The sequence below is a fragment of the Salpingoeca rosetta genome (assembly GCF_000188695.1).
Source record: "Salpingoeca rosetta unplaced genomic scaffold supercont1.7, whole genome shotgun sequence".
Taxonomy (NCBI): Eukaryota; class Choanoflagellata; order Craspedida; family Salpingoecidae; genus Salpingoeca; species Salpingoeca rosetta.
The window spans coordinates 810,051-837,550 of record NW_004754927.1 but is presented as its reverse complement, the minus strand read 5'-3'; the positions used below and the strand labels follow the sequence as shown (position 1 = coordinate 837,550).

General features: G+C 57.9%; 6 protein-coding genes across 6 annotated transcripts in view; 3 read left to right on the top strand and 3 right to left on the bottom strand.

Annotated features, from left to right (window-relative positions):
* Window positions 1-2,847, bottom strand: part of PTSG_03211 (uncharacterized protein) — a gene marked incomplete at both ends in the record, with an annotated part of 4,058 nt that extends 1,211 nt beyond the window's left edge. The window contains 5 exons of the mRNA XM_004995738.1: window positions 31-141; window positions 393-549; window positions 763-977; window positions 1,292-2,521; window positions 2,716-2,847. Of these exons, the coding sequence (XP_004995795.1) occupies window positions 31-141; window positions 393-549; window positions 763-977; window positions 1,292-2,521; window positions 2,716-2,847 (1,845 nt within the window). The remainder of the gene's footprint in view (window positions 1-30; window positions 142-392; window positions 550-762; window positions 978-1,291; window positions 2,522-2,715) is intronic.
* Window positions 2,848-3,065: 218 nt separating this feature from the next.
* PTSG_03210 (uncharacterized protein) lies at window positions 3,066-4,353 on the bottom strand (the record flags this gene model as incomplete). Its single annotated transcript, XM_004995737.1, has 3 exons — window positions 3,066-3,154; window positions 3,441-3,645; window positions 4,159-4,353. 3 exons carry the CDS (start codon window positions 4,351-4,353, stop codon window positions 3,066-3,068), a joined length of 489 nt encoding a protein of 162 aa, XP_004995794.1.
* A 39-nt stretch (window positions 4,354-4,392) lies between these two features.
* On the top strand, window positions 4,393-12,452 carry PTSG_03209 (NOTCH2 protein). The gene is made up of 3 exons (XM_004995736.1): window positions 4,393-4,944; window positions 5,258-11,263; window positions 11,615-12,452. Exons 1-3 carry the CDS (start codon window positions 4,435-4,437, stop codon window positions 12,362-12,364), a joined length of 7,266 nt encoding a protein of 2,421 aa, XP_004995793.1. The 5' UTR covers window positions 4,393-4,434; the 3' UTR covers window positions 12,365-12,452.
* A 365-nt stretch (window positions 12,453-12,817) lies between these two features.
* On the top strand, window positions 12,818-23,103 carry PTSG_03208 (uncharacterized protein). Its single transcript, XM_004995735.1, has 15 exons — window positions 12,818-14,013; window positions 14,270-14,888; window positions 15,059-15,120; window positions 15,275-15,346; window positions 15,530-15,585; window positions 15,859-19,012; window positions 19,250-19,296; window positions 19,459-19,575; window positions 19,862-20,195; window positions 20,418-20,485; window positions 20,751-20,833; window positions 21,034-21,121; window positions 21,615-21,701; window positions 21,854-21,925; window positions 22,171-23,103. Exons 1-15 carry the CDS (start codon window positions 13,131-13,133, stop codon window positions 22,369-22,371), a joined length of 5,943 nt encoding a protein of 1,980 aa, XP_004995792.1. The 5' UTR covers window positions 12,818-13,130; the 3' UTR covers window positions 22,372-23,103.
* A 323-nt stretch (window positions 23,104-23,426) lies between these two features.
* On the bottom strand, window positions 23,427-26,018 carry PTSG_03207 (uncharacterized protein; the record flags this gene model as incomplete). The annotated part of the gene is made up of 5 exons (XM_004995734.1): window positions 25,061-26,018; window positions 24,687-24,851; window positions 24,380-24,459; window positions 23,697-24,210; window positions 23,427-23,583 (listed from the first exon to the last, which is right to left on the bottom strand). Exons 1-5 carry the CDS (start codon window positions 25,336-25,338, stop codon window positions 23,427-23,429), a joined length of 1,194 nt encoding a protein of 397 aa, XP_004995791.1. The 5' UTR covers window positions 25,339-26,018.
* A 935-nt stretch (window positions 26,019-26,953) lies between these two features.
* The window catches only part of PTSG_03206 (WEE protein kinase), a gene marked incomplete at both ends in the record, with an annotated part of 5,500 nt that continues 4,953 nt past the window's right edge, over window positions 26,954-27,500 (top strand). Inside the window, 2 exons of the mRNA XM_004995733.1 lie at window positions 26,954-27,048; window positions 27,369-27,394. Coding sequence (XP_004995790.1) covers window positions 26,954-27,048; window positions 27,369-27,394 — 121 coding nt within the window. The remainder of the gene's footprint in view (window positions 27,049-27,368; window positions 27,395-27,500) is intronic.

The window sequence follows — 27,500 nt, the reverse complement described above, 5'->3', positions numbered from 1 at the left end:
GCGTGCAAGGGGGGTACGAAGATGTTGGACGGTGACACAACCGGCAGACTCGCACCTGCTCAGGTCCTGGGTGCTGGTGTGGGCACGCCACAAGTGCTGTGCACGCGTGCCAACAAAGTCAAACGGAAACCCGAGCATGCCCTGATTCAACGCAGTGTTGGCCCGAACGTGTAAGCACCCACAACAGCGCACCAGATTGCGCACACACATGAGCGTTGGTGCATGGCCAAATGTTTGCGCACTCGTGTACAGTGTTAACAACAACATGTACACACGCACACACACTCATGCACACACACACATTCACCCGCTTCCTCAAAGCCACCCACACTTTCCAAACTCACTTGCATTCATACTGACTCATTCCCTCACTCTAACCCTGGCATGCACACCTGCTCTGTTGCGTGCTGTCTGACATCACGGAGGCCGCACGTCTTTGCGCCGGCGTGGACGAGGCAGTGCCACACCTCCCGCGCCCACGCCGACGGCAGCACCACGTCCCATCCGCACGCATACCCGCTCCCGGGGCCCGCAAACACGGACGCGCGCCTAAACAAAGCACACGTGCACACGAGGGGAATAAGAGGATGAGGGTGATGGAGTCGATGAACAGTGCACATAGACAGAGCAGCCATGGCGCAACGTCTGGACACGTACACATGTTCAACGCATGCTGACACAAAACCACACCCACACACATCAACACACATATCAACACACACACATCAACACACACATAAACACACACATGTCGACGCGCACCTTGAGGCTGTGCTGCCTGGTCGCTGGATGAGGAGGAGTGGGAGGAGCGAGTCCTTCGTAGTGGGTGGGAGGTCGCCCCCAACGCGGCCAACAACGCGGCTGCGGCGCCTGTCGAGCATCTTCTGCGGGAGCTTGGATGTGTTGATAGCTGCGCGGGCGGTGGGGGACCACAGCGGAGAGGCCGTGGATGTTGTGATCCACTCTAACAGGCATGCCTGCTCGTGTTGGTGGGCGGCGGTGTTGGTGGTGGGGGTGGTGGGTTGGGAGTGTTGATGACATCATGAGCTGTGAATGGAACGCTTGCAACAGTGCAAACAGGTCACATGTGCAATCACACGCAACACATGATTACACTCACACACTCACACACTCACTCACTCACTCACTCACAACCACACGAAGTCGCACGACATACAACACACGCACATACATACATGCGTACACATACACGCACATACAGACACGACATACTATAGACCATGGGCATTGGTCCCTCCCCCTCTCCCGCCCCCAACACAACCCAACCAACCTGCGTGTCACCATCGGTGTCCTGTGTGTGAACGGCGTGCTGGTCTGGCGGGTGGATGGATGACGGGGAGCGAAGACGCGGGTCCCACACGGTCAGACACAGCGCAGCGCCCGCCGACAGCTGGCTCGGGTCGCGCATGCCACGCAGGGATTGCCACACCGCTGTATCGCTGCGGGTGCGCAGTGTACCAGCATCAACACCAGCAACATCGGCCCTGCCATCATCCAGTGAGGTGTTCATCTGCCGCACACCTTCAGAACCACCACCACCACCACCAGCAGTATCATCGTCGTTATCATGATCGTCATCATTGCCATCATGGACACACTCACCACCACCACCGCCATCTTCCACGATACCTTCTCCCGTGTCGTCTTTGTCTTTCACAACTCCCCTGTCTCCATCATCACCGTCACCATTATCAGTGCTGTTGCCGTCGTCCTGTGCCTGCACCTCCTCGCCATCAACAGCAACGTGCAGTGCGCGCACAAGAAGCGCGTGCGATGCACCGCCAACCAAGCGAAACCGGCACAACTCTCCGCTCATGTCCTCCACCTTCACCCTCCCGCCAGTCGAGGTGGTGCTGGTGCTTGGAGTGGTGGTGGCTCCGTGCTGCGCTGCTGCTGTTGTTGCTGCTGCTGTTGTTGCTGCTGCTGTTGTTGCTGCTGCTGTTGTTGATGTGGCTGTTGCTGCGGTGGTAATGGCGGTGTGTACGTCCACCGCAATGGACGGATGCGCCCAAACCCACACAGAGCACTCGGAATCACTCGACAACGACGACAACGACGACGACAACGACGACGATGATGCTTCTGCGGTTGGTGGTGCTGGGGCCCATGGGGTGGCGATGACAGAGACGACACCAATGAGCTCGCCGTGCTTGTGTGCGCCTGCAGTTGCCTTGTTGTCGTCAGCTGTGCCAGTGCTGGCCGTGTTGTCTGCTGCTCCTGCTGCCTGCACGCGGGTGATGAGGCGGTGGTGCTCTCGTCCGTCGAAGATGCGGTGTGGATATGGGAGGCAGGCGCCCAGGGCGGCGCGAACAGCGCTGCGGGCGCCCGTGAGCTGGAAGCAGCTGTAATAGGACATGTCTGCCATGGTGCAGTGGGCGCCTTTGACCCAGCGGTAGTTGGCGCGAACAGACTTTTCGTTTGCGTGCACGGGAATGCGCCATCCCCACAAGGCCTCCATCTTGAACCGCTTCGTGTGCCAGATGTGGGTGTGCAGCCACGTCTGAGGGGCGGTGTGTGTGTGTGTGTGTGTGTGTGTGTGTGTGTGTGTGTGTGTGTGTGTATGGTGAGGGAAAGCAGGCTCATTCGTTACTCGACTGTATTCCAGTGGGGACTGTTTCACCTCAAAGGAACACATTTCGCGCACACACATACACACATACACATACACATACACACACAAACAAGTGCATGTACCTTGTGAGCGGACCGCTTTGCGTACTCCCGGTTCAGGTTTGAAGGGCGACGACGGTTGCGGCGGGACCGTTTCTTCTCGCGGCTCTTCTTGGCAGCTGTTCCAGATTGCTTTGGCGGTGGCACCCTCTCCATTTCCTTTTTCCACAACCAAGGGGAAAAGAAACGCACACATGAGCGCACGCCACAGCCGTCAGGCATAAGCAGCGTTGCGCACAGCCTTACGCACAGTTGCCACACACGCACACAAATACAAAAGCACACACACACACATACACGCACACACATACAAGAACACACACACGCACACACACGCACACACATACACCCACTCCCACGCATTGTCACTCACTCTAATTGCTGCTTGGCGAAGACGAATGGGCAGCCGCTTGACGTTGTGGCTGGTTGCCCTTCGGCGCATATGCCTCGGCATCGTTTGATGCTGTCCAAGCAGAGTGAGGATCGAAGGTGACGCCAAATGTGCAGCGCATTCCCACAGGATTGATACCCACACAGCAAGTTGTATTCACACACGCACACATTCACACTCACTCACACACTCACACATTCACACATTCACACATTCGCTCACACTCACACGCACACTCACACTCACACTCACACTCACACTCACACGCACACTCACACTCACACTCACTCACACACTCACACATTCACACATTCGCTCACACTCACACTCACACTCACACTCACGCTTTCAATCATACGCACCACGCGGCGGACGCGATCTGGGCCAGAGAGGGTTGAGAGGAGGCCCTTGATCTCTTGGATGCGCGACTCGGCAAACTGCATGGCATCAATCCCGCGCGCCGTCGCAAACGACACGGCTTTGCTGCTGCTGCCACCACTACCCATGGCGGTCGTGCTGGCAACACGCTGCCCACCACTACCCTCCGAAGTTGACATGTCGCTCTGAACACCATGAAATGTAGTCACATATGGCCACAACAACCCACAACAACAACACACCTCTCACTCACCACAACAATGCCTGCCGTTGTTCGCGTTCGACAATCCGATGGCACTCCCACGCATTGTCACTCACTCTAATTGCTGCTTGGCGAAGACGAATGGGCAGCCGCTTGACGTTGTGGCTGGTTGCCCTTCGGCGCATATGCCTCGGCATCGTTTGATGCTGTCCAAGCAGAGTGAGGATCGAAGGTGACGCCAAATGTGCAGCGCATTCCCACAGGATTGATACCCACACAGCAAGTTGTATTCACACACGCACACATTCACACTCACTCACACACTCACACATTCACACATTCACACATTCGCTCACACTCACACGCACACTCACACTCACACTCACACTCACACTCACACGCACACTCACACTCACACTCACTCACACACTCACACATTCACACATTCGCTCACACTCACACTCACACTCACACTCACGCTTTCAATCATACGCACCACGCGGCGGACGCGATCTGGGCCAGAGAGGGTTGAGAGGAGGCCCTTGATCTCTTGGATGCGCGACTCGGCAAACTGCATGGCATCAATCCCGCGCGCCGTCGCAAACGACACGGCTTTGCTGCTGCTGCCACCACTACCCATGGCGGTCGTGCTGGCAACACGCTGCCCACCACTACCCTCCGAAGTTGACATGTCGCTCTGAACACCATGAAATGTAGTCACATATGGCCACAACAACCCACAACAACAACACACCTCTCACTCACCACAACAATGCCTGCCGTTGTTGTTGTGCGGAGCAGGCGCAGCGGCGTCAGCAACAGCAGCCTTCGGTGTGCATGGCTTGCCTTGTCGGTGCTGTGTCTTGTGCTCGTGTGTGGAGTGCCAGGGTGCAGTGCCGCAAACTCCCGGCCGTACCTGGTGCAAATCTCGCCCAACAAGGTGCCGGAGAACATCCCGGAGGGCGACGTCATTGCGCAGTTGTCCACCATCGACTTTGACTTTGACCAGACCCACACGTACCAGCTCAAATCGACGCACGGAGGAAGAATAGCGCTGTCTGGCGACAAGCTCGTGGCCACCAGCATCCCGCTCAACTACGAGGTGGCGGAGATCACGTACCTGGAGATTGTCAGCACAGACAACGGCTCTCCTCCGCTCTCCCAAACGTTCCAGGTGCCACTGCGCATCACAGACAGGAACGACCCTCCACACCGTCTCACCCTCTCCAACCCAATCATCACCAAGGACCTCAATGCCTCGGACACCATCGGCTCCTTCACAGTGCGTTTCGACACTCACACACGCGTGCATTCGTGCTCACCGTGAGGGCTCAACAAACGCACATGCATTCGCGCATGTATTCACACAACCACACACGCACACAAACAACAACTGAGTGCACTTGGATGCCTGTTCTCACGTCACCTCATGCTTGTATGAACACCCCCCCCCGCACACACACACACACACACACACACACACACACACACACACACACACACACACACACACACACACACACACACACACACACACACACACACACACAAACGCGCGCACAAACAAACGCGCGCACAACATCACCGCTGTGAAGGTGGCTGACCAAGACAACAACCGAAACCGCAACTGGCTGACGGGGAGGCCCACGCAGACGCACGTGATTGAGCTGTGCCCAAGTTCGTCATTCCTGGGCTCGTTCCTCTCCATTGACAGCAGCCTCAACCTGGTGCTGAGCGGCGCCGTTGTCGGCGTGCCTGAGCAGTTTGACGCCTGCTTCCGCGTCACCGACTCCGGATCGCCCCCCGAGTCTGCAGACTTCACCAAGACGCTCATCTGGGAAGGAAGCGCAAAGCCGCCGCTACTCATCACCTTCACCGCCACGTCCATTGAAGAGACCACCCCCGTCTCTACCCAGGCTGTGGGCGGCGTCGTTGGCCAGGCCATCGCCTACCACCCCGACAGCACCGCTGTCATTGAGTTTGCCACGCTCCCCGCCGACACCCTTGCCGTGTCAAACGACACAGCGCCCACCTGCGCTGTGCTCACTGCTTCCGAGCTGCCTGCTGGCGTGACGGTTCCAGACTACATATCAGAGGTGGCGCGGTGCAGTGTGGATGTTGTGCTTGTGCGACCGCTCAACTACGAGGAGGACGATGCCAACATCACCGTGACCATCAGCGCGCAGGACGTGAACGCACAGCTGCCTGCGTTTGCCACCTTCTCCCTCGCCCTCACCGACGCAAACGACCCGCCCGACGGCGTGTTGCTTGCAAGCACCGTACGCGAGGACGTGCAGCGCTTCCAGCTCATCTCCCCGCTCGTCGTTGACGACGAAGATGCAAGCCAGACACACACCATCACGCTGCTCACCGCCACCCTGCAAGACGGGGCGCCTTGCCCGGCCGTGATCGTTGCTGGTGACACCAGTCTCCTCGCCAACGACACGGCGTGCTTCGACTTTGAGCGCAACCCAATCATTGCCCTCTCCGTGCTCGTCACAGACTCCGGCACGCCGCCGCTCAGCGCCGTGTTCAACCTCACGCTGCAGGTGCTTGATGTGAACGAGCAACCAGCCCTCGTCCGCCTCAACAACACGCACATGCCCGAGCTCTCGCCCGCAAACGCGGTTGTGGCGGAGATTGCGGTTGGCGACCCAGACAACTACAACAGCGCAGTGCAGGGCGTTGCGTGTCGCCTGCTGGACGCCAACTCGCCCTTTGCCATCGTCGCCCCAGCAAACCCCCTCGCGCCACCAAGCAGCAGCGCAGATGAGGGCAGCACCAACAGTGGCGCTGGCGAGTTTGTGGGGCAGCTGGTGTCTGGCGGGGTGGTGGTCGTGGACAGGCCGTTTCTCATTGACTATGAGAGCGCTGCGTCGCATGAGCTGCCGGTGCGATGCACAGACACGGGATCGCCCGCCCTCTCCCGCACCATCACCTTCACCATCAACATCACCAACGTCAACGAGCCCCCAACAGCACTCAGCCTTTCCGGCACCCGCGTGGCCGAGAACATGCCTGCAGGCACGGCAGCCGGGTTCCTCTTTGCGGTCGACCCAGACGACACGACGAGCGGTGGAAGCGGGTCGCTGGAGTTTTGCGTCGTTGAAGTCACAGGTGCAGCCACGCAGCAGCAGCAGCAGCCACCATCAACAGCACCAGCTACAGTGACAACCGTTTCAGGTGACAGCGGCCGCGGCGGCGGCGGCTGTACAGCGCGTGATGAGAGCGCGTTTCGTGTGGTTGGGAACCGGCTGGAGACGACCCGGCCATTCAACGCAGAGGAGGCGCCGCTCTTGCACGTGCGCGTGCGCGCGGCCGACCAGGGCGGCCTATGGACAGAGCGCGAGTTTGACGTCACGGTGGCGGACCAGAACGACCCTCCCCTGGCAATTATGCTGACACCCACGCCCGTGCGCGAGAACGAGGCCGGTGCGGTGTTAGGAAGCCTTGCGACGGTGGACGAGGATGCCTCACAAACGCACACGTACACCGCAATTGTGGAGGAGGCAACCACGCCCATTGACGTCATCATCACCAACGGCAGCACGCTCCAGCTTGCAGCAGCCCAGGCCCTTGACTACGAGCGCACACCCCTGCTGCGTGTACGCGTCACATCCACGGACAGCGGCACACCGCAGGCACGAAGCATCTCCGCGGTGTTTGACATCCCCGTGGAGAACGTCAACGAGGCCCCCACCTCCGTTCAGCTGCAGCCGCTGCTGTCGCTAGGGCACGCAACAACCCGGCTCGTGGTGCCAGAGGATACGCCTGTGGGCACGCCCATAGCCCGCATCTCCGTCGTGGATCCGGACAACACCCCTTATGCCACAGAACAGCAGACCCACACCTGCCGCGTCACTGCTATTGCCACTGATCCCGACAACACCAACACCAACAACAACAACAGCAGCAGCAGCAGCAGCTCAACCACTGCAGTGCCATCGTCATCACCAGCAACGGGTGACCCGTCTACATCTGTGGTGGTGGTGGTGACAGTGGTGATGGTTGGCAACACCACAGAGCTGCACCTTGCACAGCCTTTGGACTTTGAGAACACGCCTGACATGTTACTTCGCGTGGCGTGCACAGACTCTGGCACGCCACCGCTCACGGCATCAAGCGACGTGACGCTTGCCATCTCAAACGTGAACGAGCCGCCAAGCATTGCGTTCCTTCCTGCAGCCACCCTCAACGCAACCACAATGTCGCCTGGCAGTACGAGCGTTGGCAGCGGCATGTCACAGAGTGGCGGAATGGTTGTGGTGCGTGTGAGGGAGAACACTGTGGCGCCACTGCTGATTGGACACGCGCGTGTGTCTGATCCGGATGACTGCGCATCGCTGCGCTGTGGACCACCGTCAACCTTCACCTTCACAGCAAGCCCCTTTGACATTGTGCAAGTGCTGAGCGATAAGCGCGTTGTGCTCAAGCGCCCGCTCGACTTCGAAGCGGCCCAGCGGCGGCTGCTCATGCTCACCGTCACCGACAGCGTCGACGACCCAACCAAGGACTCGCCCATCACAGCCCGCGTGAACGTGAGCGTCGTGGTGGAGGACGCCAACGATCCCATCACCGCCGTGTCGTGCGCCCTCACGCCCGTGCCCGAGGATGCGTCGCCTGGCACGCAGCTTGGCACGTGCACGGTGTCGGACCAGGACGCGCCCACCACTGCGTACGGCCGGCACCGCCTTTCTGTCGAATGGACGAATGCGCCGTCGCCGCTGCTTGCGCAGCATGGCATCTACGCTGACCAAGACAGCAGCACGCTTCGTCTCAATGCGTCCCTGGACTACGAGACAACAGCCACGCTGCAGCTGCGCGTGCGTGCGCAGGACGTGAGCGCCTCGCCGCTGTCCTTCGAGACGGGCATTTCAGTGCCCGTGGTGAACGTTGATGAACCACCGCAGGTGCAACTCTCCATCCGCAAGATGCCACTGGAGGAAGGCACATACACGCAGGCAGAACTTGCGCGCATCACTGCTGCCGTCGACTCTGAGGGAGCGCAGGTCTCGTGCACAGCCGCCCCAGCCCCGGGCCCGGTCCACACCACCACCACCTACGCCGGCGGCAATGCTGGTGGGGGTGTGGACGAGTGGGCGCGGCCGGTGTATTGTCGCGATTCGCGCCGCGAGGGCTACAACGTCTCCATCACCACTGCAAATGCCGTGGTACTGAGCGGCACCGTGGACTTTGAGTGCACCAAGCATGCGAATGTCTCGCTGACATGCAGCGATGGCACGACGGAGGCAGTCACGTTCATTGTGGTGCCAATTGCAGACGTTGCAGAGCCCCCACAGGCGGCCGTGTTCACGCCATCCCAAGCGCTGCTGCCCTCACTCGCTGCCATCTCGCCCGCCCCCGTGTTCACAGCCACCACCTCAGTGGCAAACAGCGGCAATGCAACGACGACACCGCATGCTGTCGCTGGTGTTGGTGATCCCATGCACGTGGCCTTCATTGAGCAGCAGGCAGCGGCAGCTGGCGAGGGCGCTGGTGTGACGCTTGGTGTGGTGGGCTGTGTTGCCGGCACAAGCAATGGATGCACACTGACGCTGGCGCGCGCGACAGTTGCTGCTCCTCTGGCTGCTTCTCCGTCGCTGTCCTCGTCGTCACCACTTGTGGTTCCGTCCACGCGTCCAGCTGTGGATGTGGCAGTGAGCGGCGAGGCAGCGGTTGTTTCGCTCGATGCAGCAACAGGCACCATCGCCATCACCGACCAGCGCCTTAACTACGAAGCGGGCGCAGTGTGGACCCTCACCCTCACCGCCAACGACAACGGTGTCGGGGGTGATGGCGTGAGCGTGGTGAGCAGCGCTGAGTTTACTGCGGTCATTGTTGTGCGCGATGCACCAGAGGCGCCAACGGCAGTGTCGACGCTGTGTGGCTGCCGCGACACGCCGTGTCAGAACGGCGGTCGCTGTGTGGAGCCGAGCGAGGACCTCACGGGTCTCACATTCACCTGCATGTGCCCTCCTGGGTTTGCGGGTGTGCAGTGCGAGGCAGCAATCGCTGACAACGCTGGGGATGGCACAGCGCAGGCGAACGACGGCGGCTCGTTGTATTGCTTGCGTGTTGGAGCCGGGGTGCAAACGGGCACGACGCTGGCTCGCCTTGTTGTCGCTGACGAAGACATTGGTGACACGTTCTCGGTGGAGGTTGGTGGACCCCTGTCCTCAGGCTTAAGTGTCACTGCACAACTTGATGTCGTGGTCACTGCTCCGCTCGACGCCCTCATTGCGACTGCCCTTCCACAGCAGCAGCACACGCTACCTGCTTCCCTGCCGGTGTGGCTGCTGGCCACGGATGCTGCGGGCTTGCGTGCAAACATCAGCGCCACCATCGCCGTCACCCCGTGTGCCGGTGTGCTGGGTGCCTGTGGGCCGGATGACACCTGCCGTGTTGATGTCGCCAGTGGTGACGCCACGTGCGAGTGCGGGCCTGGGTTTGTGTTTTCCCAGGCGGAGAGCCGGTGCGTGGAGCGGGTGTGCTTGCATGCACGCGAGGGCGAGGTTTGCACGGCGCTGACGGACACGTGTGCTTCGGGCCAGTGTGAGAACGGGGCGATCTGTGTGGACGGCGTGGACAGCATGGGCCGCAACACGTTCCAGTGCCTGTGCCCGGCTGGGTTTGGCGGCTTTCGCTGCGACGAGCTGCAGACGTCGTGTTCGCAGCAGCCGTGTTTGAACGGGGGAACCTGCAACGACAACACGGCCGACAGCGGGTACACGTGTGTGTGCACGGCTTCGTACACGGGTGCGCGCTGCCAGTATCCAGCCAACGCGTGCGACAACAACAGGTGCAGCGGACTCACGGTCTGTGTTCCCCGCCCCGCAGTCACAGACACTGAAGGCACGGCGAGCCAAAGCGCACAGCCGTACACATGTGCTTCGCAGCAGAGCCTTGTGGAGTTGCAGCTCTCAGCAGCATCCGCATGCAACAGTGGCGACGATGGTGATGGCAGCGCAGCCGATGCGTCTGCGACGTGCGGGCAAGACCAGACATCGGCCGTTGAGCTGACGCTCGGGGATGCCACGCCAGATGGGGTGACCGTGTATGTGGTGGGAAGTGCACGCGTGGATGACCTGCACATCATCACGCTCGCTGTGATTGATCCCGTCACGGGCGCAACGCTGGATGCCAGCGTGGTCACACACTTGCTGCTGTCCTACTGCTCCAACGCCACAACCACCACCGGTGATGGTACTGGCACAGGCGCCGCCAATGCCACTTCCATGACGACGACGACGACAGCTGTGCCATCGACAACAGCAGCAGCACCAGCACAAACGCAGGCGCCAACATCGGCAGCACAGGCTTCAGCATCGGCGGGCGCCACAAACCCGCTGTGTGATCCCGGCAGTGTTGTCATCATTGATTCGGGCACGGGTTCACTGACGCCGTCAACGACAGGGCAGCTGCCGTTGAGCACATCCACGGTACCAGTGGTGTCGACGACAACGGCCAGCCCCACCACCGCCAACCCGAACGCGGGCGCGAGTGCTGCTTCGGTGTCGCCTGGCGTTATTGTTGGGTACATCTTTGGTGCCCTCCTCCTCATCGTCTTTGCTCTTCTGACCATCTCCATTCTTCGCCGCAGGGTTGGTTCAGTGTGCGTGTGTCTGTGTCTGTGTTTCTGTGTATGTGTGTCTGTGTGTCTGTGTTTCTGTGTATGTGTGTCTGTGTGTCTGTGTGTGTGTGTCTGTGTGTGTCTGTGTATCTGTGTATGTTTATGTGTGTCTGTCTGTCTGTGTCTGTGTGTCTGTGTGTGTGTGTCTGTGTCTGTGTCTGTGTGTGTGCTCGTGTGTATTTGTGTTTATGTATGCGTGTGTTTGCATTCATAACTCACGCTACCGTGTTGCTTTGTTTGATTCACTCGCCGTCGCGTTTTTCCGCGATTGCACTCCCTTCACACCCTCTCTCCCCCTCCCCCCCCCTGGCGTGTTCTATAGGCCAAGAACGAGTCTGTGGTGATCAACTTTGACGATGGGAAGAAACACCGCCACCAGCAGGAGCAAGGCAGGACCCTGGAGGCGGCGAACCCGGCGTTTCTGCGCACACCAAACCCCTGGCTGGAGCACGAAGAGCACGTGACAGACACGCGCAGCGACCACCACGATCTCACCGACGGCAATGACCGTGCGGAGAAGACGAGCGCACGGCGCAGCGTGTATGCAGCTTCACGTAGCAGTGAACAGCCTCGCGATGATGCCGCCGGCGTTGGGGAGCAGCACGAACAAAGGGAAGATGATCCCCGCTCGTCCGTGTTTGAGGCGCTGCTCAGCCACCCTGGCCTCGTGTACTCTGATGCAAATGGCACCGCTGGCGGTGAGGACGGTGAAGCTGACCCGCTGCACGGTGTGCGACGGAGACGGTCGAGTGCCGCTGCGCATGCGCCCAAGAGGCGGTCTCGGTTCATCGGTGACAGTGACGATGACAACTCCGACGCCAGCAGTGACGATGATGATACTGATGCTGGCGATGGCGGCTCGCCTGTATTGCGAGAGGAGGATGAGGACGTTGGGTACATTGAAGTGGAGAGTGTTGGGCCCGATGGCACGAAGAGCGTGCGCCGCGTGCGCCGGCCTGCAGACGACGGTTCTGGCGGCTTGAACGACCCCGTCATTCTCAACCCGCTCTTCGCGAGTGCCGGGCTGCTCAATGACAGTGACGACAAGCACGACGACGCTGGCGCCGGTTAGTGTTTGGTTGAGGGGAAGGTGTAGAAGGGTCCTGGTGTGGACGTGGTCGGCATCATGGGCAGTGCGGACGAGTGCTTTTGTTTTGCCCATTTCATTCCTTTTGCTACTCTTATGTGATGTGACAATGACATTTTATGTATATTAATTTCGCATTGAACTTGAACGAACCAATCGGACTGAAGCTACATATTCGTGTGTGTGTGTGGTGGGGTGGGGGGTGAGCGTGTGTGTGTGTGTGTGTGTGCGTGCGTGTGTGTGTGTGTGTGTGTGTGTGTGTGTGTGTGTGTGTGTGTGTGTGTGTGTGTGAGTGCGTGTGGGTGTTTATGTGTGTGTGTGTGTGTGTGTGTGTGTGTGTGTGGATGTGTGTGTGCACGTGTGACACAAAGACACACAAAACATTCGAATAAGTCGCGGCAGACCCTCCGCCAGATTCAAAAATTTTTTGTTGGGAGACGCTGGTTGAGCGACGAGCGAAATTCCCCAACTACCAGCCAGCCAGCCAACCAACCATCACACATCTCGCACCCTCCACAACCGTTGCGCCTTTCAAGAGCAGCGCAAAGCCTCAGGCAGCCATCGAGGACTCCCTCACTTACAAGCACAACCACACACACACAAGCACACACACACGCGCATACACAGACACATACGGGCACACGCACGCAGAACGCAGCAGCTTGACTTCCCATTTTGAGTGTGCCAAGCAATATATCGACCATCCAACACAGACCAACATCCTGGACCAGCGCTTGCAAGCGAGGCAGCGATGCAGAAGAAAGCGGGGCTCAAGGGCTTGAGCTCTCGCCATGTGGGTGCAATACCCCAAACCAGCCCGCGGCTGGTTCGACGCGGCATGGGTGGCAGGCAGTTACAAGTGCGTGCGCGGTCACCAGACCCGGGCGCCGGTATCAGCTACGAGGACCGGCACCACTACTCCATGTCCCCAAACATTGTGCGACCCGCCCGATCTGCTCGATCCGCCAGATCCGGCGCCCACACACCTGTCATGTCTCCCACGCCAAGGGCCCCATCACCAGTTCCTTCGTCCACCCCGCCGCCTCCACAGCACTCAGCGGCCGTGGCACAAGCAGAATCAGCTTTGTCGGGGCAGCGCGAGCAGGGCAGCGGCCACAACGTGTTTTCCTATCGTCCAACGCCATCGCCTCCCCTTGTAAAGACCCCAACGACGGGCACGCAGCCACTGGCTCCTGCCCCTGCTCATTCCTCTTCTTCTTCTTCTTCTTCTTCAGCGCCGGCCTCCCGCAAGGCCAGTGGCAGCAGCACAACCAAGAGTAAAGCAAAGGAGTCCAGCAAGAGCAGTGGCAGTGCAACCACAAGCCGCAGCACCAGCAAGTCCTCAAGCAAGAAGAACGCCAGCAGCACTGGAAAGCCCCTGTCTCGCTCGAGCTCCTGCAGCGCAAAGAGCACTGGCACCACAGGCGGCGGTAGCAGCAGCAGCAGCAGCAGCAGCGTAGGCAAGCGAGGAGGGAGCGGGCACCGTCGCACCACTTCCAACAAGAAGTCTGCCAAGGATGCTGTTGGCACTGCTGGACGCATCCTGGGGACAATCGAGAGCTTGTCTCCCGTTAACGATGCAGAGGCGCTTCGTCTCCAGTGCTCCAGACTCGGTCGCATTGTGGCGAGAGAAGGTGTGTACTTGTATGCGTGCGTGCGTGCGTGCGTGCGTGTGTGCATGTGTGTGCATGTGTGTGAATGCGTGCGTATGTGCGTGCGCTCATGCGTGCATGTTTGTGCATGTGCGTGCATATGTGCGTGCGTTCATGCGTGTGTATGCATGTATAGCTGCATCGGCTTTGCTGAGCGGCGTTTTGCCGTCTTTTCCTTGCCTGCTTGTCCTTCTTCACTGACTTCATGTGCCGTGCTCTACAACTTGTTCCTCTGCAGAGCGCGTGCGAGAGGCCGTTGGCCACAAGAAGGCGTATCTGACCATCATCGTGTCGCTGCTGAAGATGATGACTGACGACGCGGCACTCGAGGACATGGCACGTGTCACTGCCCTCCTCGCAGCCCATTCGTCGCGCGCGTGTGCCCGCCTTGTCGACTGCGGTGCCACGGATGCGCTGTGCCGCGTCATGACTAAGAGTGCCGTACGCAGTGACGCTGGCCTGGTGCTGGTGATGGACTGCCTCAGCGACATATCCGCACACGACAAGCGGCTGCCAATCCTTTGTCGCGTTTCTGGCGCGCTCAAGGTCGTCCTCCACTTTGCAAAGCAGAAGAAGAACGAGGCCAAGATGATCACGCCCGCGCTGCGCTTGCTCAGCCATGTGTCCACCAACAAGGCGTCCGCTTTGTCCATGCACAAGAACGGCACCACGCTGCTTCTCATGAGCATCATGAAGACAAACGCTTCTTTGACACACACAGACATGCTGCGCCTGTGCTGCATCACCCTCGCCCACCTCATTTCCGCCGTGCCGGCCAGTTGCATATCCTTCTGCAAGCGCAAGGGCACCCGTCTTGTTCTCGGCATGTTCTCCGAATGGAACGCCACAGACAAGCGGTGTGTGTGTGTGTGTGTGTGTGTGTGTGTGTGTGTGTGTGTGTGTGTGTGTGTGTGTGTGTGTGTGTGTGTGCATTCGCTGCATGTAAATGTCGTCGAGCATGTCTGATTGAACGTCAATCTCACCCACTTGTTTCCGCTACGCGTGTGTCCCCGTCCTGCCATTGCAGCAACAAGCACGTTGACCTGCGTCGGTCCTTCGTTGCTATTCTCCGTGCAGCTTGCTCACACAGTAAGCCCCTCACCGCGCATGGTCTACACTATTCCCCTGTGGTACTTGCAAGCAAACAAGCGAACGAGCGATGCATACCATGCCATTGCTTGCTTCGACCCTAACCTTGTGTGTGCGAATGTGCCCCTTCTATTGCTTGTCCACTCTCCATCAGAAACGGGCCGGAAGCAGCTCGCGGAGTGTGGCGGCATTGACTTGCTCTACCACGCCATGAATGCACTCGCCGGTACGCGCCCACGTGTAGGCGTGTGTGTCGGTTATTGTGGGCTGCATCTTCCTTCCTTTTATGTCATGTGTGTATGTGTGTGTGTGTGTGTCTGATGATCCCCTGCTTGCTACCACTTGTTCTGTCGCTGCAATGCTTCATCTTCTCACCGTCCATTGCTCTCTGCTCTCATGATGTGGACAGGATCAGAGACAGAAACGCTTTCTTCAGACTGCTGCGACGTGCTTATCTCATGCATGGTACGAGCACCTGTGACCACCACTCGCACGCCTGTTGCGGAATTGCTTGCATGCATGCATGGAGTACCCATACGCACTTGTAGGCACACATTCACATTAGACGTATACTTCACACCACCGCCCCAATCTCACACTCGTACACTTACTCACTCACTCACACACTTACTCACTACCTGACGCACACTCACTTACTCACTCACACACTTACTCACTTCCTGACGCACACTCACTTACTCGCCTTTTACAAACGCTGCTCATCGTCACTGCGAACAGCCCAAGTTGCAGATCCCTTTGCCGCGAAACCCAATCACCTTCTCCCCACGTGCTGAACACACAGCAGAGATGCTGCGCCTGACCGCTGCTCCGACGGAGAGCGTGTCGCTCTCCCGCATTCAACTATCCGGTGAACACGGCGTGGCAAGTCCCAGCGCCGTGCACATGCGCAGTGGCGGCGGCACCCTCGGGCATGCAGCATCAGCATCGGCCATGCTGACCATGTCTGCATCGTCTTCTCCAATCACGGCACCACTGCCACTCTCGCCCACATCGAGTTCCGGTACGGGCGCTACTGCGGGCCAGCGCCGCCTTGTCGTGCACCTCCCGCGACTGCCAAGCCCGTCTCCAAGTGCACGCGCCTCACCTTCATCATCGTCCTCAACAACAGCAGCAGCAGCACCGAGGCAGAGCGGTGGTGCACGACAGCGTTCCCTGACGCCGACCAAACGCACGGGGCAGCGAACACGTACAAGTCTTGATGGAAGTGATGTTCAGACGCAAGCGCAGCAAGCGCAGCTGCACCAGCAGCCCCGAGGGCGGCGATTGATGACTCACAGCCTTCCCAACAGCCGATCATCCAGCCCTTACCCCGCACAGCAGCAACAAGGGCAACAGCAGCAGCAACAGCAGCAGCAGCAGCGTCGAAGGCTACAGCGACGAGCGCCACCCCAGGGGCGCGCGCTGGCGGAGGAGATGCGGCACATGACCGTCACCACTGATGATGGCGGCACTGACGGTGCAGATGAGGCCGGCCCCTTCCTGCCATGGTCCCCAAACACCATCGCCCTTGTTGCTGGCGAATATCCAAACTGTCCCCTTTTCGAATATGATACGCGTGTCACTGGGATGGTCGCACACAGCCCAGCGCACAACGCTGACAACGCTACACATGACCACAGCAACGACGATGCCAGCAGCATGCTTGAGGCTCCCGCTGGCAACCAAATGCGTGGTGAGGAAGGCACAGAGCCGCTGGCATCACGCTCAGGTGGCGGCGGTGGCGGTGGCGGCCGCTCCCCAAGTCCAGCCCGCGCCTCAGGCCGGCGCTCTCCGCGAACGCAACGACGGCGGACGAAGAAGCAGCCCAAGTCAGCACGGGCAAAGCGACGCAGCCCGGCTCTTGCTGCCAGCGGGAGTAAGCAGAGGCGCACACGGTCGCAGAAACTCACGCGAGGTGGTGGCGGCGGCGGTGTTTCGCGAACGCAGCATCTCAGGACCACGCCTGCCAGCAACACCACATCGCCAGCATCGTGTGTATCGTTGGCGTCAGAGAGCGCGGTGTCATCGCCCGGGCGCCCGCTGTCCCCCGACTCCCTTCGCCGTGTGCAATCCGTTCCATCCAAGCTGAGCGAGGAGGACAGAAGCTCAGCTTTTGCTGCCCGCCACCACAACCGCCACCACGATGGAGTCGCAGGTGTCGCGCATTCCCACTCTGCATGTGTGACGCGACCAGCATCAGCCGTGACCCCCATGGCGCGGATGGCAGGCAAAAGTGTATCTGTGCAGCACATCCCGCAGCGCACGCAGACCGCGCACCAACCGGCACAAACTGGCAGCAACGCCGACGGTGACGATGATGATGTAGATGCCGAGGAGGAGGATGTTGATGTTGGTGATGGTGGTGAAGGGGAAGCCTTCGGGGACAAAGCTGATTTGAGAGATGACGGCAGTCGTGGTCGCGAGGGTAGTGACGGCGGCGAAACAGAGGGCGACGTGGCGGCGGCGGCGCTTGATAGCGCCTCTGTCCATCGCGGTCGCAGGCGCATCGCCCCCGGCCGCTACCGGGTCAGCCCACGCGTGTCGCCAACGCTTCAGCGACGCCGACCACGGCCACCGGCAGTGCAGCAGGAGGAAGAGGAGGAAGAGGAGGAGGATGGTGACGGCGGCGGTGCTGCTGGGCTGATGATGGCCGTGCGTCCACAGCACACCGGCGATGGTAATGGTGATGGTGATGGTGCTGATGGCGACGATGAAGCAGCTTTGTTTGAGGACGATGCGTGGTCGTCACTACCCGCCAGCGGCCGTCATCCCATGCTTGATGGAGGGCACGACGACATGAACACCGATGATGGGCTGTCGGATGGGCTGAGCTGGTCTGGCAACGGCAGCAAGAAGGCATCTGTTGACAGCAACGTGCGCTCTGGTGCAGTGAGGGCTTCGTCTGAAGGCAGCGAGGAAGCCGTGCGCATGTGGCTGAGTGGTGTTCAGGAGCGGGCACGAAGAAGCGATGGCAGGGATGATGACGCACAGTGGCAAGGCAGACAATCACATGCAGATGATGCACATCAGGGTGATGGCCAGCAAAGAGCTGGCGACGATGATGGACCGGAAGGGGCAGAAGATCAAGCTGGCGTGCACTCCGAGTTTGATACCCGTGGACAGTTTAGCGAACGCATTCTCAGGGGCTACATAGACGACGACGACGAGGAAGACGACGAGCTGGCAGAGCTGCTCAGCAACGCGGACTCGGAGACCCGGCCCTTTGACTTGGAGGGGCCCAATGATGACGACAACGACGACGATGATGATGACGACGACGAAGACGACGATGGTGATGTGATGAATGGTGATGAGGATGGTGACAACGAGGGCGAAGTCGATGAGACCCGGAGCAACGTGAACATCGACATTGCTGATTATGACGAGGGTGATGACGAAGATGACGAAGGTGATAACGAGGATGATGATGATGACGACGACAACGACGACGACGATGATGCTGATGATGATGATGACGGTGGTGATGATGATGACGAAACAGATGAGAACAGCGACGCCGATGCTGAGTCACCCGTCCCGCCAGCAACAGCAAGGCCGGCGTCCTCAAGCGACACAAGACGGCAGCAGCATCCACTCCGCCGCGTGGAGAGCGCAGACAAAACCATGCGTCCCACAGCAGCAGCTGTCGATGACAGCGCTGTTCGCGGGAGTGATGATGGCGCTGATAATGGCGATGATGCTGGCGTGTCTGTTTCCAGCAAGTGGACGGCAGCCAGTGCGACTGCTGGTGGCGGTGTTCCCGCCTCACGAAGTTGGGTCTCTGGCGCTACATCACCACGGGGTTTTGGTGGACGGACAATCATGGAGTTTACGCTGGCCGAGCTGGAGCTTCTTGATGAAATGAGCATTGAAATTGTTGACCCGTCCTTCGGTGCGCGTGTGTGCGTGTGTGCGTGTGCGTGTGCGTGTGTGCGTGTGTGCGTGTGTGTGCGTGTGCGTGTGTGAGTGAGTGAGTGTGTGCGTGTGTGTGTGAGTGAGTGAGTGTGTGCGTGTGCGTGTGTGCGGATGATGAGCCAGTTTTTTGGTCTGTGTATTCGGGTTGTCTCGCTCCACCCTTGTTTCACTGTGGGGCTCACCAACAAGTGTTGCGTGCGTTGTCGTGGTATAGCGGACGCGTGGTTCAACGATGAGCCGCAACCCGTGCCAGCAACAAAGGTATTGGCTTGCTCTTTCTCGACTCCCACTTGTTGCTTGCTCTGTCTTGATCCTGTTGTAGTTGACTGCACTCGCTTCACACGTAGCTGAGGCATCTCTCCCACATGCATCATCTCGCTGTCTTTTCTTACCGCCGTCACAACCTGCCCACGCACGGTCTAGCCCCAACTGGCAAAGCCGTGTGCTGTGGACAACATACCCGGCATTGCACACCCGCGCTCAGACATGGAGGTTGACCCGTTTTACACTCCTCCCAAGCACCTTCGCAGGTCAGACAGGGTGCAAGTGGAGAGGGCGGTGGAGAGGTGGAGAGGAAGAGAGATGGAGCCCATTTATGTGTGTATGTGTGCATGCATGCGTGTGTGTGCGTGCGTGTGTGTGTGTGTGTGTGCATGCATGCGTGTGTGTGTGTGTGTGTGTGTGCATGCATGCGTGTGTGTGTGTGTGTGTGTGTGTGTGTGTGTGTGTGTGTGTGTGTGTGTGTGTGTGTGTGTGTGTTCGTGCGCGCGCGCGCGCGTGTGTGTGTGCGTACTTCCGCAACCGACACGGCCGGCAACTCCGCAAGAAGAAAGGCGGTCGCTACTTCACCTTTACGTTTTCGTTTGTGACCCCTCGCACGATCGAGAAGCACTCGCGCGTGTATTTTGCGTACCACTACCCCTTCTCCTACACGGCACTGCAACAGCACCTCGAAGCCCTTGAAACAGCGGCGAGGGGGCGCCGCTTCCTGCGCCGTCAGCTGCTGTGCCGTACGCTGTGCGAGAACCGTTGCGACCTGCTCACCATCACCTCCTTTGACGCCAAGGATTTGCTGTCGTGTCCGCTCGAACGTCGCCCTTATGTCGTGCTCACGGGCCGCGTCCACCCTGGCGAAACAAACGCAAGCTACATGATGAAAGGTCCGTGCACAGGTTCTCTGAGTTGATGTTACGTTGCTGCGTGCTTGCTTGTTCGTTTGATTGTGCCTTTGTGCCTTTGTGCGGTTGCGTTCATGTCTGTTTGTGTTTGCACGTGTGCTTGGGCTCAGTGTGTGGCAACTGGCCTTCTCTACACACTATTCGTTGCCGATCACGCTCTCAACGCACCCAATCACACACATGCACAACACTGGTGTGGTGTAGGTTTGCTGGACTTTCTCTGCAGCGATCATCCAAATGCTCAGAACCTCCGGCGACGATTCGTGTTCAAGGTGTGTCGTCGTTCGCACGAACGTCTCACAACAGCTTCGCGCTGTCGCACTCACACACACACACACACACACACACACACACACACACACACACACACACACACACACACACACACACACACACACACACACACACACACACACACACACACACACACACACACACACGCCCAAGCTCCCACAAACAAGCACGTGTTCGACAACAGCTGAGAAGACACACTTACGAGCACTACGCTCACGCCCTTTCCATTGCCTGTGACTGCAGATTGTTCCCATGCTAAACCCTGATGGTGTTGCACACGGCTCCCATCGCTGCTCCCTCTCTGGCTGCGATCTCAACCGCCGCTGGTATGACTCGCCCTGGTTTTCGTTTTCACGTAATAACACACATGTACCTGCTGTCTCCCTGTCGAACACGTGCTTGCACCTTGCGCTCGTCTGAGTGGCAAGACTAATGTTCGTACATGTCCACTTGTATGGCAAAGTCGCACACATGATTTTCTTGTGTCTTGCTTACTTTTGGCACGACGTGCACGTGCATGAATCAGGGCACACCCCGAGCCAACGCAACACCCGACCGTCTACTGCACAAAGCGCCTCATCCAGTATCTGCTCCACCACGGTCGCGATGTCATGGTGAGCTGTCACAATGTGCCCCTTCCATGTCGCGCGCACGTGTATGTTTGTATGTATGTATGTATGTATGTATGTATGTATGTATGTATGTATGTATGTATGTATGTATGTGTGTGTGTATGTATGTGTGTGTGTATGTATGTATGTATGTATGTATGTATGTATGTATGTATGTATGTATGTATGTATGTATGTATGTATGTATGTATGTGTGTATGTGTGTATGTATGTATGTATGTATGTATGTATGTATGTATGTATGTATGAATGTATGTATGAATGAATGTACGTGTGAGTTCGAGTCAGCGTGCGTAAGCCGTGTTGAAGGCACGTTTGCGACACTTCTCGAGTCATGCCATGAACCAACGGAACAAACCTGCGGATGAATTGCCTCACGTACAATGCTTTGCCATGTCTCATGGCCTCTGCGCTGTCTGTGTGCGCACGTGTGTTGTTGATGTTGTGTGTGCTCGTGTAATATTCAATGCTTCAGCTCTACTGTGACTTCCACGGGCATTCGCGTCGCAAGAATGTGTTTCTGTACGGCTGCCGGGTGGACGACGCTGTTGGTGCAGAGCAGGTATGATTCCCGCGCTCACGGCAGGAATATGTGAATCGTGGTGTTGCTCGCAACGCGTTCCGCCCCGCCCCCCGAATGTTCGCACATGTGCCAATCTCACGCTCTGGCCTGCCCTCGCTATTCAATTGCGCCTGTGTGCCTTCTGGGACCAGATTCTGCCTGATTTGTTGGCGTCAAGCGCGCCGTTATTTTCTTTGAAAGGGACGCGCTTCAAAGTGGAGAAGGTGTGAATACATCATGGGTTGTTGTGATGCTTGGTTGTTGGCTCTTGTTGTGGGTGATCTTGGCGTGTGCTCCTGAGACTCTTGGCCCTGGGCCCTATTCTTGTTGTTGCGCATGGGAAACGCACGCGAACATGGCGCCACACGTTTTCATGCTTGCTTACTCGCCGACCGGCTTGCTGGGCTCAACCTCTTTCGCTTTCTCATTGTCGCCCTTTCATGCGTGGGGTGTGCCTGTGCTGGTGCAGTCCAAGTTATCGACCTCCCGCGTTTGCGTGTGGAACATGGGCATCACGTGCAGTTACACAATGGAGAGCACGTACAATGGGCCGGATCAAGGGCCATACAAGGGCCATCAGGTCCAGCCGCAACACTTGGAGGAGATGGGCCGTGTCTTTGCGCAAGTCTTGCCTGAATTTGCCGCCCGCTTACGCCGCGCAAACCGATGACCAGTGCGCATGTATCTCTGTGTGTGTGTATGTCTGTGTCTGTGTCTGTCTGCCTGTCTGTCTGTCCGCCTGTCTCTCTGACTGTCCGTCTGTCTGTCTGCAAGTGTGTGTGTGTGTGCAAGTGTGTGCAAGTGTGTGTCTGCGTCTACCTATGTCTGTTTGTGTACGTCTATTTTCGTATCAGCCCCATCGCGAAAAGGCAGGGCTGTGACATGTCCTTTGTCTGCTTGTCTTCTTGACCCTGGAACGAAGTGAAGGATTTTGTTCTTTGTTCTATGTCACCTTATTGCTCACTGATGCGATTGTCATAACTGTCATGGTGTGTTGTGCTTTGCTTCCATGCTTCGTGCGCGTTGTTTTGCGCACGTTGGTGTAACCGATGTGAGTCTCGTGTCTGCAACGCTGGCGTGCCACTCATCTCACTTTGTCCATTATCGCCTCGTCTTAGAATCGCTTTCCCCACTACTTGTATCTGCCAATTTCGTTCTGCCATTGACTTCTATCTGGCATCCTGACCGTGTGTCTCATATCATTGTCGTAGGTTGATTGGGATTTGTATCATCATCTGAACACAGCAGTCACAACGTGGCTACCGTTGGGCTCTTTCTGCATGCGCGTGTGCGAAACGCGACCAAGTCTAGGCATCACATGACTACCATAACCACGAAACAAGCGAGGGCGTAAACAATACATGCCAAAGGGAAAAGGGCCGCAAATGCGTCGAATAGACACTTGCCTCTCTGACAGAGACTGACAGATCGATCAGCTCCACGGACAATTGTGGCGGAGGTGGGGCACACATTAGACGAGAGGAGGAGTGTTCTTTGAAGGCGGTAGTCAACGGATCGAAGGGAGCATGCAACCAGCACATGCTGTTCGGCACAAGTACATCTCATTGAACGAAACAAACAGAGGGAGGTCCTTGTGGATGAGCGAGTTGTACACGCGTCGAATCGACAGGAGGACAAAGGGGGCGGGGGAGGTGAACCAACAGGGGAGTGAAGACAGGTAAGAATAGAGCCACACCACAGCAAGCACATCACTCACAATACACATCAGATCGAGGCAACATGTGGCGGTGGTAGTGAGGAACCGGGTGCCACATGTGCGGCGCGCACGACGAAGTGAAAGCCAGGTGTGCTGCTGCCGCTGCCGCTGCTGCTGTACGGGATGTGGCCATGTCTTGTGGCGAAGAGGTGGATGAGGAGGCAGCTGAAGAAAGCGATGACGAAGACGAGGATGGTGTTGGGGAAGTCATCATTTGACGAGGCGGCGGACACTGTTGCCAATGCATTTGCTGCATGTGTTGCTGGTCACTGCTGTACAACCGTTCTTCGTCAGGGTGAGGGGAGTCGCTGCCAGCGTGTCTGCTGAGCATGTGCTGCACATCCTCCTCCACAAGCGCAACCGGCTCCGCGTCTGATGCCGAGCTGTGCGGGCGAATGTCGTTGCCATCGAGTAGAGGCCGCACCACATGTTGTTGTTGTTGTTGTTGTTGTTGTTGTTGTTGTTGTTGTTGCATGGGTGGCATGACTGGCGATACTGGGCGGCCAAAGAGCTGCTGTGACGAGGACCTGGCCAGCTTGGCAGTAGGACGCAGCATGCGTCCGCCACTGCTGCGTCGCCGCACTGCCTTGGGCGCGGCTGCCCGCACGCGCGGGACATGTGCACTGGGGGTGGCGACGAGCACCTCTGGCTCCGATGCGGCGTCGGATGTGTCCGATGGTGAGGGCGACGCTGACGCCGGGCGGCTTGTGGAGTTTGCCCACTCCTTGTGTGTCTTGCCATTGGGGAGGCAGTAAACGCGAAGGTCCCGCAGGCCGAGCAGAAAGAAGGCACCTGGAGGAGAGCAAGTATGGCACGAAAACAAGTCAGTGATTGAGCCACGAGCATGCTGATATGGCACAGCATCATCCTGCCTCGCATCTTGGAGAGCACGTGCACACTCCGCACAACTCATGAGCACAAGGGCATGAGTACACGTGTATGCGTGGGCAGATCAACTCACTGTCGATTTCGCTCTGGTCGTGGCCTGAGTACATTGTTCCAGGGTTGAACATTGTCAATGTCCCGTATTTATCTGCAGATCTGTGGGGACGGGCGTTGCGAGGCGGTGGGGTATGAGCAACAACCACAGATACAGACACAAGCACAGGCAAGCACAAGTACTAACACATCGCACAAGCACAAAAGCGCACACACACACACATACACAAGCACAAGCACAAAAGCACACACACACACCCATACACAAGCACAAGCACACGCACGCACACCCCATACACAAGCACTCAAGCACACGCACACGCACACACCTTTCTCTGTAGTAATAGACGACCTTGAGCGTGGACTTTGGGTCCTTGAGCGTTTTCTTGCGCAGGCCATCCTTCACTTCACTGAGGCGTTTTGACCGCGTGGCCTGGCGCGTGAGCTCACGGTAGATCATGACATTTCCGCCATGCGGGTGAATGGAATCGGACCTGGCGTGTCGGTTGGGGAGGGGGAAGAGGAGAAGCAAGGGATGAGTTTGCGTGCATGCATGCACGGTATGCAAGGGCGCAAGGGCACACAAGGCGCAAGAGATGGCACACGCACACACGCACACACGCACACGCACACACGCACACACGCACACACGAGCACACGCACGCACACGCGCATACAAGCACACAAAGGCGCATCAACGCACCATGTGATGCCGTCTGTCCAGCGCTTGATGACCTTGGTGTCAAAGACAAAGCCCATGCCTTCAATGAGCCCATGTGTGCGCACCCAATCTGAGGAGCGCTGGCGAATCACGTGGCATTTGCCGGTGCGTGCAGCCTCGAAGACGCGCTCGTAGTCCTTGGTGGACGTCATGCTGCCCATGAAGGAAGGGGCGAAGATGTGCTTGGCTGGTGTGCTGCTGCTGGAGTGGACGCTGCTCCTGCGAGCTTGGCGTGGGCGTGGACGAAGGGATGTCGACATGCTGCCCTCGAGAGCGCGTTGCTTGTCGCTGTGCTACACTCGGGAAGGGCAAGGACTTCAGGCTCCGAAGGTCGTTGATGTGAGTGTGTGTGTGTCTGTGTGTCTGTATGTGTGCGTGTGTGTGTGTGTCTGTATGTGTGTGTGTGTGTGTGTGGCTTAGGGGAGAATGAGAAGAGACGAGGCTATAGCGGTCTGTAGAAGGTGTCCACAACACAGGTGTCGAGGTGCTGTTGAGGTTGTCGTCGGTTGTTTGTTTGTTGACAAGACTGCGCCAGTGACGTTGCCTTGGAGGGTCTCACCTCACTGATTGGACAGCTGTGCAAGTGTGCAAGGGAGACGCGTGTTTGCAACGATTGTTGGTGTGCTGTGTGCGTGCTTGCAACGACGAGTGGCTGCAGCCGTTGTTGTTGTTGTGGTAGCTGTGTGCTATGTCCCTTGGTCAGATGTTCTGATCTGCTGCTGGCTGGCGTAAATGACAATGGACCACCTTCTCCGCGGTGTCATTGTCGGTCGTTCTGGCTAGCTGTTCATGGCGCGGGTGACCTTGGCGCTTTGGCCCTTTGCCTTGCATGCATGCATGCGTGCCCGCTTATGCGTTGGTGGCAGTGTTGTCCCTTTGTTGGTTCGGAACAGAAGAACAACAGCATGATGACGAACACTGAAGGTCTTCTTGCTTGCTTCTTTGCTTGCCTGTCACGGGTGCAAGGCGTCCTCATGTGTGTGTGCGTGTGCGGTGTGCGTGTGCGTGTGCGTGTGTGTGTGTATGTGTGCGTGTGCGTGTGTGTGGTGTGAAGAAGGACAGAACACCTTGAGCACCAAACAAAGGAGATCCGAACCTTGTGAACTTTCCTTGACAGTTTTGAACAATTCAAGGCCGACTGCAGCATTTGCCGTCACAACCCAGAAAGGCCAGAATGGGTGAGGAGTTGTCATGTGAGTCAGTCAGCAAAGAGCAGGGCGCTTCCAACGACGCCTCGTATGCCGGCTTGAAGTGTGAGTTGTCGCGGTTGTTGCTGTTGGTTGCCAGTCGCCTCCTGATGACTTGTTCAAGTGTTGATGATGTGCTGAAACCCCTCATCGACTCGCTCGACTCGCATGTCAACCGCCACAAGCGAGCACTGCTGTACGATTAGTACGATTTTGATTTGCGCGGGAAGTGCGTCCACCTTTTCCTTCACTGTGCTCTAGCGTTTTATTTGATGCGCAACTAATGAAAAAAAAAGGCGGCAGCCGTTTTTTCCGTCGCGTCATTGTCATCATCATCATCCTCATCATCAACCGTCATCAACCGACACCACCACCAGCCAGCAAGAAGCAGCACTGCACTCATCGACTGCGTGTGTGTGTGTGTGTGTGTGTGTGTGTGTGTGCACAAGCGACTGAAGGAACACTGCAACCAAACACAGCGTGTGTGCTTCGTTTATTTGCGCGCGCGTGTGCGAGTGTGTGTTTGAGTGAGTGAGTCGTTTTTGGTGGCAGCGGCACACGGCACACAGTGCGGTGTGACACAGACGTTACATTTTGCCGCGCAAACTGCACAGCTCGCGACACGCTCGAAGGCCTGTCCCTTTGTCGAATCGACAAGGCTGCTGGTGTGGATAGACAATAGTTAGCCATGGCGACAATATCGCCAGACGCGTCACTCATTGTATCGTCGCCGAAAGGGAGACCAACACCGAACCTCTTGAACGCCTCATTTGTGAAGAAAAGGTGGTTGTTTGGCGCTCGTATGTGTGTGTGTGTGTGTGTGTGTGTGTGTGTGTGTGTGTGTGTGTGTGTGTGTGTACATGCGTGATCTCTCTCTCTGTCTCTCTCTGTTTCTTTGCCTCTGCGTGCGTGTCTGTCCACCTGTCTCTTCCTCTCCCCTCTCTCCCACAGAGTCTCTGTCTCTTTGCCTGCCTCTCCGTCTTTCGGTCCCCCTGCCTCGTGTGTGCCTTTGCGTGGATACTGACAAATGTTCGCGTGTGCTTGTGTGTGTGTGTGTGCTTGCGCGCCTGTGTCATCGCGTTGCTGGTTCTGGTCGAGAGCAGCGGTGTACAGCCGGCAGGATCGCCACGTAAGCCCAAACCTGCAGTGCTTGCACGAACTTGCACGAACTTGCACAAACTTGTTTCGACTACACTCCCACCCATCGAGCTGCTCACAGCCACTCATGCGCAGAC

Excerpts from the sequence above, each read along its gene's own strand:
- PTSG_03209 (XM_004995736.1), top strand. The coding sequence starts at position 4,435 with ATGCCTGCCGTTGTTGTTGTGCGGAGCAGGCGCAGCGGCGTCAGCAAC. Across the intron at positions 4,945-5,257 it reads ACACCATCGGCTCCTTCACA|GTGGCTGACCAAGACAACAA; the intron begins GTGCGTTTCGAC and ends ACCGCTGTGAAG. Across the intron at positions 11,264-11,614 it reads TCTCCATTCTTCGCCGCAGG|GCCAAGAACGAGTCTGTGGT; the intron begins GTTGGTTCAGTG and ends CGTGTTCTATAG.
- PTSG_03208 (XM_004995735.1), top strand. The coding sequence starts at position 13,131 with ATGCAGAAGAAAGCGGGGCTCAAGGGCTTGAGCTCTCGCCATGTGGGT. Across the intron at positions 15,586-15,858 it reads ACGTGCTTATCTCATGCATG|CCCAAGTTGCAGATCCCTTT; the intron begins GTACGAGCACCT and ends CACTGCGAACAG. Across the intron at positions 20,196-20,417 it reads CGCAAGCTACATGATGAAAG|GTTTGCTGGACTTTCTCTGC; the intron begins GTCCGTGCACAG and ends GGTGTGGTGTAG.